Source organism: Cucurbita pepo, chromosome LG05 (assembly GCF_002806865.2).
Source record: "Cucurbita pepo subsp. pepo cultivar mu-cu-16 chromosome LG05, ASM280686v2, whole genome shotgun sequence".
In the NCBI taxonomy this organism is placed as follows: Eukaryota; Viridiplantae; Streptophyta; class Magnoliopsida; order Cucurbitales; family Cucurbitaceae; genus Cucurbita; species Cucurbita pepo.
In genome coordinates, this window is record NC_036642.1 from 7,327,029 (window position 1) to 7,338,530 (window position 11,502).

At 40.2% G+C, this 11,502-nt stretch overlaps 2 protein-coding genes across 2 annotated transcripts; both read right to left on the reverse strand.

Moving 5' to 3' along the window:
- Nucleotides 1–3,507: 3,507 nt before the first annotated feature.
- On the reverse strand, nucleotides 3,508–5,851 carry LOC111794555 (probable mannitol dehydrogenase). The gene is made up of 4 exons (XM_023676589.1): nucleotides 5,736–5,851; nucleotides 5,325–5,438; nucleotides 4,732–5,245; nucleotides 3,508–3,985 (listed from the first exon to the last, which is right to left on the reverse strand). The coding sequence occupies exons 1-4, from the start codon at nucleotides 5,831–5,833 to the stop codon at nucleotides 3,635–3,637; spliced, it is 1,077 nt and encodes a 358-aa protein (XP_023532357.1). The 5' UTR covers nucleotides 5,834–5,851; the 3' UTR covers nucleotides 3,508–3,634.
- Nucleotides 5,852–6,352: 501 nt separating this feature from the next.
- On the reverse strand, nucleotides 6,353–10,842 carry LOC111796232. Its single transcript, XM_023678992.1, has 3 exons — nucleotides 10,347–10,842; nucleotides 8,056–9,562; nucleotides 6,353–7,806 (listed from the first exon to the last, which is right to left on the reverse strand). Exons 1-3 carry the CDS (start codon nucleotides 10,726–10,728, stop codon nucleotides 6,642–6,644), a joined length of 3,054 nt encoding a protein of 1,017 aa, XP_023534760.1. The 5' UTR covers nucleotides 10,729–10,842; the 3' UTR covers nucleotides 6,353–6,641.
- Between the last annotated feature and the right edge of the window lie 660 nt (nucleotides 10,843–11,502).

An 11,502-nucleotide genomic window follows, 5' to 3' on the forward strand; every position in this document is an offset into this window, starting at 1 on the left:
TATATAGCCTCAAAGTGAAATTATTAAACGCATTCCAAGAGTTGTAACATTCATACTTAATGGCCATAATTAGCCATTATGTAATTGTAACCTAAAATAAATAAAAACTCTTAAACTACATAAAGGCGAAGCGTCCTTGGCTCTTCAATCGCTGCTCACGGAATTCATACATATTGATATTCATTTTCTTGCTTGCACTTACCAGAAGGAGGAGAGTTCCAACTAGCCTACCTAGTATATATCCACAGTTGACATGACTCCGTACCGACGCCTTTCCTAGGATATAGATTTTCTATTTCGAATTTTTATGGTACGGAAACTAAAAGACTGTGTCGAAGAGTGGAGGTCACCCTTATGATGTTTAGAGATACGTCCCTAAATCATAGATGAGCCTGAGACGTTAGTGGTGACTCTGGATATGATGTTTAGAGATAGGTCCCTAAATCATAGATGAGCATGAGAGGTTAGTGGTGACTGAATATGTGGAAATTTAGGGTACATGTTACGGTCCATGCCCACCGCGAAGATATTGTTCTATTTGGACTTTCCCTCAAGGTTTTAAAACGCGTCTACTAGTAAGAGATTTCCACACCCTTATAAAAGCTCAGGCCCACAGCAGATATTGTCCTCTTTTGTCCTATTTGGACTTTCCCTCAAGGCTTTAAAGCACGTCTACTAGGGAGAGGTTTCCACGCCCTTATGAAGGCTCAGGCCCACCGCAGATATTGTCCTCTTTAGACTTTATGATAAGATAAGGAGATAAGGAATCAATACAAGGGGAATAAGATTCGGATTACCTTGTTGATCGAATATCTCAAGGCAAGAACACTTGATTGAGATTCGAATCACTCCACAAGCAAGATCGATCATGTCTAGCTTGAATGACTCTTGTTGATCAAATATCTCAAACACTTGTTTGAGATTCGAATCACTCCACAAGCAAGATTGATCATGTCGAGCTTGAATGATTCTACATGCAATCTAAACTACATAGAATTGCAAAGAAACTTAGTCATTGGCTAAAGAAAAGCACAAATGCTCCTTTTTTTTATATTTTTCAAGTCCTCTTACAAATACAACATACATGGATTTATATAGCCTCAAAGTGAAATTATTAAACGCATTCCAAGAGTTGTAACATTCATACTTAATGGCCATAATTAGCCATTATGTAATTGTAACCTAAAATAAATAAAAACTCTTAAACTACATTAATGAAATACAATAACTCTTACCCAAAATTTATCACATGAAACTTCATTCTTCTTCAATGTTATTTGAGTGTTGTGATTTTCTGTGTGAAATACTTTTGATGATTTCAACAATATTTTCTTCACATCTTCATTGAAGCATATTGTATGATTGATGTCTCTTGGTTCATATCAAAAACACNGCCCAGGCCCACCGCGGACTTTCCCTCAAGGCTTTAAAACGCGTCTATTAGGAAGAGGTTTCCACACCCTTATAAAGGCCCAGGCCCACCGCGGACTTTCCCTCAAGGCTTTAAAACGCGTCTACTAGAAAAAGGTTTCCACACTCTTATAAAGGGTGTTTCATTCTCCTCCCCAACCAACGTGGGACATCACAATCCACCCCCCTTTAGGGACCGCGCATATATTGTCCTCTTTGGGCTTCCTCTCAAAGCTTTAAAACGCGTCCTCTTTGGACTTTCCCTCAAGGCTTTAAAACGTGTTCCCTTTGGACTTTCCCTCAAGGCTTTAAAACGCGTCCTCTTTGGGGATTCCCTCAAGGCTTTAAAACGCGTCCTCTTTGGACTTTCCCTCAAGGCTTTAAAACGCATCTACTAGGAAGAGGTTATAAAGGGTGTTTCATTCTCCTCACCAACCAACGTGGGACATCACAATCCACCCCCCCTTTAGGGACCGCGCACATATTGTCCTCTTTGGGCAAAGGGTGTTTCATTCTCCTCCCCAACCAACGTGGAACATCACAATCCACCTCCCTTTAGGGACCGCGCACATATTGTCCTCTTTGGGCTTCCCCTCAAGGCTTTAAAACGCGTCTACTAGGGAGAGGTTTCCACACCCTTATAAAGGGTGTTNCACAACCAACGTGAGGACTTTCCCTCAAGGCTTTAAAACGCCTCTACTAGGAAGAGGTTATAAAGGGTGTTTCATTCTCCTCCCCAACCAACGTGGGACATCACAATCCACCCCCCCTTTAGGGACCGCGCACATATTGTCCTCTTTGGGCAAAGGGTGTTTCATTCTCCTCCCCAACCAACGTGGGACATCACAATCCACCTCCCTTTAGGGACCGCGCACATATTGTCCTCTTTGGGCTTCCCCTCAAGGCTTTAAAACGCGTCTACTAGGGAGAGGTTTCCACACCCTTATAAAGGGTGTTTCGTTCTCCTCCCCAACCAATGTGGGATATCACAATCCACCCCCTTTGGGCCCAATGTCCTTACTGCGCACCTTGGGAGAGGTTTCCACACCCTTATAAAGGGTGTTTCGTTCTCCTCTCCAACCAATGTGGGACATCACACATTTAATACATAATATGCAAAACTACGGGGCGTTCCAACACACAACATCAAATATAACCATGCTGATATGGTCACCTACTTGAGCTTAGGCTGGTGTCACCGATTTATTCGTAATGAAAAGTTTGGTTTTGTCCTTTGTATCCAAGTCAAAGTCTATGGCATCAATTTCACGTTCAATTTTCTAAATTACAATGGTCCATGTGTTAGACTTCATGCGAGCATTAAAGAATTTGTATGAGTAGAGTCTTGAAACGTTATAATATATATATATACAATTATATTTTTATTAAGAACTCATTTTCTAATATTATTGTTATAGGGAAGATATCATTTTTGTTATATGAAAGATTTTGATGGAAACTTTGATGCACGTTACAACAAACAAAGCGGCATCGATCCGGCCTTGTGAGGGTCAAGACAGATGAGTGTCATAATGCGATTGAGGAGGACGGTGCATCAACCAACACTCCATATTATGTGTACGTTGAAGAGAGGCGAGACATATGAAAGATAGGGAGACCGAGTAGACACCAGTGTCAGAGATGGCTTGTTGAAGGGTCAGGTAGGGTCCAGGTCTTAACCTCAAAATTCGAGGTTCCAGAGAAAATTTGGGCATGCAGTTCTGAGTCAAGTCCGTCCATTTGAAATATGAAAGCTCGCAAAATGTGGTGTCAATTGGACACCAGACGATGCTCCGCGACAACATATGACCATTTGTCAAAATGACGTCTACCCAAAAAAGACAGAAAACGACTCAAAATGTACTATAAAAACCATGGTGTTAGCTCTCCACCACCCCTAAGCCCTATTGGCTAAAAACCATGTCAAGATCACGATGTCGCACGTTTGAAAATATACTACCGTGACACCCCACCTCACCATGTAGATATCTCTACCTATTACTCAACTATCTTTTGATGTGTGATCACTCTATTTAGTTTATTAACCATATTAAACCTCCCATGCCACAAATACTATTAGGAGGTTCAAGAAAATTGTTCCACCAACAAGAAAAGATGAACGACAAATAATATTACGAGCATAATCATAAAGTTTCCGAGTTCAACATGATAGAGCAAAACATTATAAACGTGAGTAAAGGCAAATTCACCAAAGTTTTAGCATCTATTTGAAGGAGTTTCCAATGTCAATCACGAACCGATATCGAACATCGGCTTTCTCAAGGCGTTCGATGGCGGTGTTAATATCGTCCATACGAATCAGCTCAATCTCTGCTGTGATGTTATGTTTACCACAGAAATCCAACATCTCTTGTGTCTCTTTCAGCCCCCCAAAGTTGCTTCCACCAACCATCTTCCTACCGAGCACTATAGCAGCAACTGGCAGTTCTAGTGGCTTGTTAGGTAACCCCACAGTCACCAACTTTCCATTCAGCTTTAGCAGACCAAGCAATGGAGCAAGAGCATGGATAGCTGATACCGTGTCAATAATGTAGTCCATCGTCCCTATCGCAGCCTGCACACAATCAACAAGTATTACACAAGATTTGGGAGCTACTTAAGTGGGAATATATTATCCGCTTAAGCCCACCGCTAACAGATATTGTCCTCTTTGGACTTGTTTTTCGTTTCGAGCTTACCCTCAAAGTTTTTAAAACGCGTCTACTAAGGAGAGCTTTCCACACCCTTATGAAGTGTGTTTCGTTCTCCTCTCCAATCGATGTGGGATCTCACAATCCACCCCCTTTAGGGTCCAGCTCCAATCGATGTGGGATCTCACAATCCACCCCCTTTAGGGTCCAGCATCCTCCTCGCTGGTACTCATTCCTTTCTTCAATCGATGCGGGACCCCACCAAATCCACCTCCCTTCGTGATCCAACGTCCTTACTGGCACACTGCCTCGTGTTTACCCCTTTTGGGGAACAATGCTCATATCTACCCCTTTGGGGAACAACGCTCATGTCTATCCCCTTTAGGGAACATTCTCCTTGCTGGCACATCGCCCAATGTCTGGCTCTGATACCATTTGTAACAGCCAAAGCCCACTGCTACCAGATATTGTTCTCTTTGAGCTTTTCCTTTCATGCTTATCCTTAAAGTTTTTAAAACACATTTGTTTGTTAGGGAGAGGTTTCCACACCCTTGTAAAAGTGTTTCGTTCTCCTCTCCACCTGATGTGGGATCTCACATTAAGACTTAGTTAAGACCTCAACCAAACCCTATGCCCTAAACTCTAAACCCTTAGGCTTGAAACAACGAACCTTCAATTGTGCAGGATCACTCGAAACAACGAAAGCATCGGCACCGAGCCTGTCAATAGCTTCCTCCTTCTTTCTCGGAGACGTACTAATGACAGTAACTTTCAACCCAAATGCCTTACCAAACTTAACAGCAACATGACCAAGCCCACCAAGTCCAACCACACCCAAATGCTTACCAGATTCAGTCATTCCATAGTATTTCATAGGGCTATAGATTGTGATTCCAGCGCACAGAAGTGGAGCTCCGGCATCAAGGGGTAAGTTGTCGGGAAATCGGAGCACGAAATGCTGATCGACGACGATGCTATCCGAATAACCACCATAAGTCTTCGCTCCATCATATGAATGTCCATTGTAAGTATATATCAACTTGGGGCAGTAATTCTCTAAGTTTTGTTCACAGTTTTGGCAACTTTTGCAAGATCCAACTATGACACCTACCCCTACTTGATCACCCACTTTGAATTTGTTCACATTGTTCCCAACAGAAGTCACAACACCAACAATCTCATGCCTGAAAAACATCAAATCCCATATTTCATATCAAATTTTGCCAACACACCATATGTTTTTATTGCTTTTTTGTAACGTACCCTGGGACTATTGGATAATCTGTGACACCCCAATCGTTCTTCAGCAGATGCAGATCTGAATGGCAAACCCCACAGTAAAGGACTTTGATACTCACATCATCGCCACCATTTTCTCTGCCAAAACAAAAATAATATTCATAGTTTAGTAGTGAGCTTGAACTGTTACAAATGGTATCTAAACCCGATACCAGACAATGTGCCGGAGGAGGCTAAGCTCCAAAGGGGTGGACACAAGACGGTGTACCAACAAGGACACTGGATCTCGAAGGTGGATGGATTGGGTGTTCCACATCGATTAGAGAAAGAAACGAGTGTCAACAAAGACATTGGGTGGATTGCGAGATCCCACCTCGATTAGAAAGAGAAACAAAACATTGATTATAAGGGTGTTAAAACAGGAGTGGTTTTTACCTTCGAGAGAAATGAAAGGGGGAGAGTAAGCCAGAAGAATCCCGAGCAGCCCATCCGAAAGCCTTGTTTGGATGTTCATCTTGGGGTGATTTGGCCATTTGAGAGTGGTGTGAGAGTGGTGGGTTGAGTGTAAAGTGGCATTGAGAGCTAAATAGGCAATATTATGTATGTGGTTGGTTGGGAAGTGGATGGATTTCATCTAACACCCTTCAATGCCAACAAGTTGTTGGTGAGAGATATTAATTCCATTCAATTTCCTTTCTCAAACCTTATCTCACTGCTACCCATTTCAGATCTATTATCTCCTCTCAATTACTATCATAAACATTCATAAACATTTTGACATTATTGTGATTGATTGTGTGAATGTACCTCTCCGAACTACTTAAATCTTTGTATCTATTTGTTTTAATTTTTGTTCGTGGAGGTGTGAGTGTGATCGATCTAATTTCCGCTTTTATTACAACAATTAGTATCAAAATATTGGTTGTGACATTTGGGATACTGTTGAAAGACTTGAGATACGTGTTCACACTCACCATCAGTTGTCGAAATTGACATCCCATCCGTTAATTCCATAACAATTTGAAAGTGGAATTATATTAATGAAAAATACGTTATTAACTAATTCAACAAAATTTCCAATCCATTAACATACATCCGCAAAATGGAGAATGAATTTCAGTCCCTACCACAAATAAAAACTAATTTAAGAAAGCTTCAAATCTAAGCCTTCTAAACTAAGCTTACACACACTAAAATTACTTGTGAATTTGGAAACTTATGCTCTATACCATTTCTCAAATACCCAAAACTGTTTCCCTTTGAAAAAAATTTGATGCATATATATAATGTAGGAAGCTCAACATATCTCTTATCTCCTTCATGCTCGAGGTCGGAACCAAATCAGTCATGTACCCGCGACTCGCTCGATTTCTTCAAGGTACCCAAAATCCCATCAATCAGCTTTTCCTTGTCATTTTCATCCGTGTCTAAAACAAAAGAATAGCTCTTTTGATGTCTAAGCTTACGAGCAAAGCTTCCTGTATTTGCTTCATTTTTGGCTGTTAAACTAGAGACCTTCAAACTATTTTCAAAACAATCGTTCATCTCGTCGCTGTTTTCTGAATTGTTTTTCCTACTATTGTGTTCTTTGTTGCCATACCATGAATCAAGGATCTGTAGTAATGGGCTTTCTTCCTTATTTGTTTGTGGCTTTGCTTGCTCTTCTGATCTCTGTGTAGTAGGACAAGACTCTCCATCAGACTCTGTTGATGATTCATCCTCTAAAACCACAGGTTCATAACAAACTTTTGGTCGTTTTTCTGTTGCTTCTGCTGTTTCGCTACTCAATGTCGATTCATCCTCGTTTCTGCTCCTGCAGTCTGTGAATGCTGGACCTAATTCTTCCCATGTTGACTCAAAATCATCATCCTTTTGAGGCAGGTCAGATGATTCGTTATCAGAGTTCGAGTTCGCTACGACATGGGAAACCTTTGGGACCTTACCGGTGGGAACTATAAAAGTGGACTCTATTGTCACTCCAGGCATTATCTGTAGCAGGGATGCCAACTTTGGGTAACCAAGCTTCTGCAAGTCAAGATGATATCCGTACTTCTCAAGAAACAGTTTTCTGAAAGCCCCCATATTATATCCTTCTGGGTGTTCTCTCAAGATTTCGTCCACAAGATTTTGACAGTCGCATAATATTTCGCTTCTTGTCCGCTCTGGAAACTTGCTTTTAGTCATAGTGGTAGAAATTCCAGCTTGAGGAACATTTTCATTTTTCTTATCTGAATCTGAATCATGTTCTGAAGATCCCTGTAAACTGGGCTGTGATACTCTGTTCATAAAGATTGATGTCAACCCATTTGCACGATGCAGGGGTTTCGTGCAAGAGCTTTTCTCAGCAGTAGAGAGAGTGACCTTAAAAGGATTTGTTTCAGAGGGGCATTCCACGAGCCAATTCTTATCTGATATTAACGATTCTATAAAGTCGAAGAGCTCGCTAGTGCTTAAGGATTTAAGAACCAAAGGTCCTTCCTCTAGCAGTTTCTGAGCCATCTCTGACCTGAAGCAAGTCAGCAGAAAACAAAATTACAAGTTGTAAATCCTATAATATCATACATACAAAGGTTTAAAACAATTTAATTATATAATGTAGAGCTGCAAGTAAATTATAGCTAGATCAATTGTTTCAAAAGCTTGATCTATATTGGGGGAAAAGTCGACACAAGCCATATAATGGGCAGAAATCCAACAGTTTCAATTACTGAGAGTGCAAAAAATATGTGAAAACATAAAAAGAAATATATCAAACCTGGTTTTTGACTGCAAAATGAGCTCCACTCCTTTAGGTGTTTCAATAAAGGATTGCATGTCCTGCCAAAAAGAATTGCTGGAAAAAAGTTGATGTTTCCCACTTTCATTTTTTAACTGGTTCTGTTCGCAACACTGCTCGCTTTCTTTACCAGTCTCAGTATCATTTTCCCAAATCTTGAACCAATTTCTAATGCTACTAAGTAATCCTGGCCTAGATCTTGATTTATCATCATATGCACTAGCAACAACAGCTGTTTTTTGAAGCTTAGCAGGCTCACGATCAGGTAAATTTGAAACTGGACGCACTGAATTAGCATCTTGACTCATTGGCTTTACAGTTTTTCCTTCACTTTTTGCTTCTCCAAGGTTCTGATTAGAATAATTCGTCACATGGCCACAACTTTTCTGCTTAGAAGCATCATCTGATGTGGAACATTTTTCAGAAATGTGATGACTTCCATTTTCAGAATTATGGTCTTTGCTACCTACAACAAACCTTCTCCATATTCTTCTAAAAAACCCCGTCTTGGCCTCAGAATGCTGTCCAATTGAAGGAATCATATTATTGTCAGCTTCAAATTTACTATTCTGCTTTGAATCTTCCATAACATGTGGCTCAGAGACCGTTGATGGTTCCCCTCCCATAGCTTCACCAGTAGACTTAAGTAATTCATAAGATGGTTGCACCTTCTCTGGCCTGTCTTGAGCATTTAGTTCACTAGATCGAACGAGTGGTACACTCGTCGATTCTGGTGAGGAACCGACACTCGTCGATTCTGGTGAGGAACCGTTATTGTTTAACTTTGCAATCAGATTACGATCCTGCTCTTCAGTGCCACTATCAGATGTACCTCTACTGGACTCGAATGGCTCTATGGTCCTTGGAGTGACAATTCGGACGATCAATTGGCCATCACCATTTGTTTGAAGCTTTAAAGTATGTGGCATTGACAATAGAAAGCGTGAAAACTTTTTGTAACCATAATAGTCCCTATCTATAGATATTTTACTCTTTCCCAACTCTGATCGGAGATCTGTAATGGAGATTCCTTTTGGATATAATTTCAAAATGTAACGTATTTCCCTAATGACTGCCCTTGGAATGGGAAGAGGCTTAGGATCTGAACTGATCTCAGAAACCTCCTCGGATCTAATAGAAGATGCTTGCTCATTAACTGGAAATGGGTCTTCAAGAGGAACTTTATAATGGCCATACCAAGAACCATACGGTCCATCAGGTGGTTGATTAAAATGCCTTCCGACTAGATTTTCCCCTTTAACCAAAGCATTCCAATGCCACATGATGCTTGCAGCACTGCATAAAACACCAGGAGCACTTTCAGGGCTTGCTAGCAACACATTGTAGTTATTCATTCTTAAGCGGTGCAAAATGCTGGCGAAGTCCCTGTCACCAGAAATTAGAAAAAGATGTGCTGGTGGAGGATTTTGTGAAACCCAACACATGAGATCTACAAGAAGAGACCTATCAGCACTGTTTTTACCACCTACATTGGAAAAATATTACAAGGTGAAGTTCTTCGATAAGTTTTACTAAGACAAACAAATTACAAATTCTTATGCAAATTGCTTTACATTAATCACTGATTCTAGAAAACTTTTCCATAGCCACTAAATCTGGATTGATTGATTTATGATTCTCTGAAGATTCCACAACACATAACTTGAATATTTACAGCAATCCATGCAACCATAATACGAAGCACTCAAGTGTAAGGTGATAACTACCTCAAGAACATGATCATTGATGGGTACAAGTATTCATATTATCCTTTGGCAAGGGAACAAGTTTTCTGTAAATTCCCCAGCTTATGTTGGATCATTACAAGCCTAAAGGGGAAATGTATGATTATATATGCTTAGGCAACGTACTTAACTTTATACAGACTTCTAATCAATTCGCTCATTCAGCATCCTAACACAGCTTTCCACCACAAAATTGAGACACATAAATCAAGTATTAAATAGTATTTTTAACTACCTAAGCTACTAAGAGTAAATTAGGTTACTGCATTTAAATCATACTAGAGAATATGAGAAGATAAGGAAACCTCTCACACGCTCAAGCAAAATACAAAACTCCCAATGTCATACGACTAATATAGATTATTTTTCTAGTTCAAACAATAAATTTGGAGGAAAAATGGCGTAGTCTATGCAGTCCCGAAGAATCCTCAAATGAAATCTTTCTTCACAATGGAAATCGATTCTAATAATATATGAATATACATAAAAAGAACAAATGTGTTGCAACAAAAAAAATAAAATAACCTTGAGGAATGTGGGTAAGGCTAATTCCAGTAGACGAGAGAGCCTCCTGGTTGGTCCTTGAGAGCTGCAAAATGTCACCGAAAGCAGTAATTTGAACCGGACCTTTGATACCATTGGCCCTGACAGCGGCAGTGATCAAATGGGCGACCTTAAACACGTTAACACCTGCAGGAATGTTGCAATTCTCGAAGTCCCACCAAACGGAAACCCTGACACATCGAGACTCTTCGTCGTGGCGCCTAGAAGAAGATGAGGAAGGGAAAGAGTAATTACTGGAAGAAAAAGAAGCTGAAAATTGAGAAAAGTGAAGCAAGAGGGCGCGCGGCGGAGAAGAAGAACAGAGAGAAGAAAGCGAGAAAGTTGAGGAGGAGAAGAGCCTCATCCTAGGGTAATTGAGAATAACAACACAATGGTGGATTCAGGAATTAGGGTTTGAAAGAGAGAAGAAGCCATTCCATTGTCACTGTTGCAATTGGTACAGAGAGGGTTTAGACGGAGGCGAGGAAGAAGACGATCTTAAACCCTACTGCACATGCCGGACACGTGAGAACGACCTTTGAACAAGCCAAAATCTATAGGAATTTTTTTTTTAAAAAAAAATAAGAAACCCAAAGCTGTAATGTAATTTTCAAATTATTAAAAATAAAATATTAGAATAATAATATAAAAAATATTTTACAAGACATGGACGTGAAAATATATGTCCAAGTCTTTACGTGTTCTAAAGGACACAGTCTGAACGCTTCTTATGTTTCAAAAAATCTAGTCTGAAACCTGCATTTAAGGCATCATACGTTCCAGGGCATAGTCTGAATTCCTATGCTCAATGTCTCATATGTTTCAAGCAGCGTGGTTTGAAACTTGCATGCAAGATTTCTTACGTCCCAAGTGATGCAATTTGTCAACCTATATCCAAGGTTTCTTATGTTTTAAATGATGCAGTCTAAGTCATGAACATGTTGTCCCGTGAGGGTGTAGGAGTTTCTTGGATGTCTGAGTCTTAGGATCTTGATCCTTTATTCTTGAATGGCACATAGCATTTTTCTTGTCCGAGTGGAATCAATTTAACTTTTTAGGCCATTTGGAGGTCATCTCGACCTTCAAATATACTAAAAAGAACCTTAGGAGCATTTGGTTCATTTACCACCTAAAACTT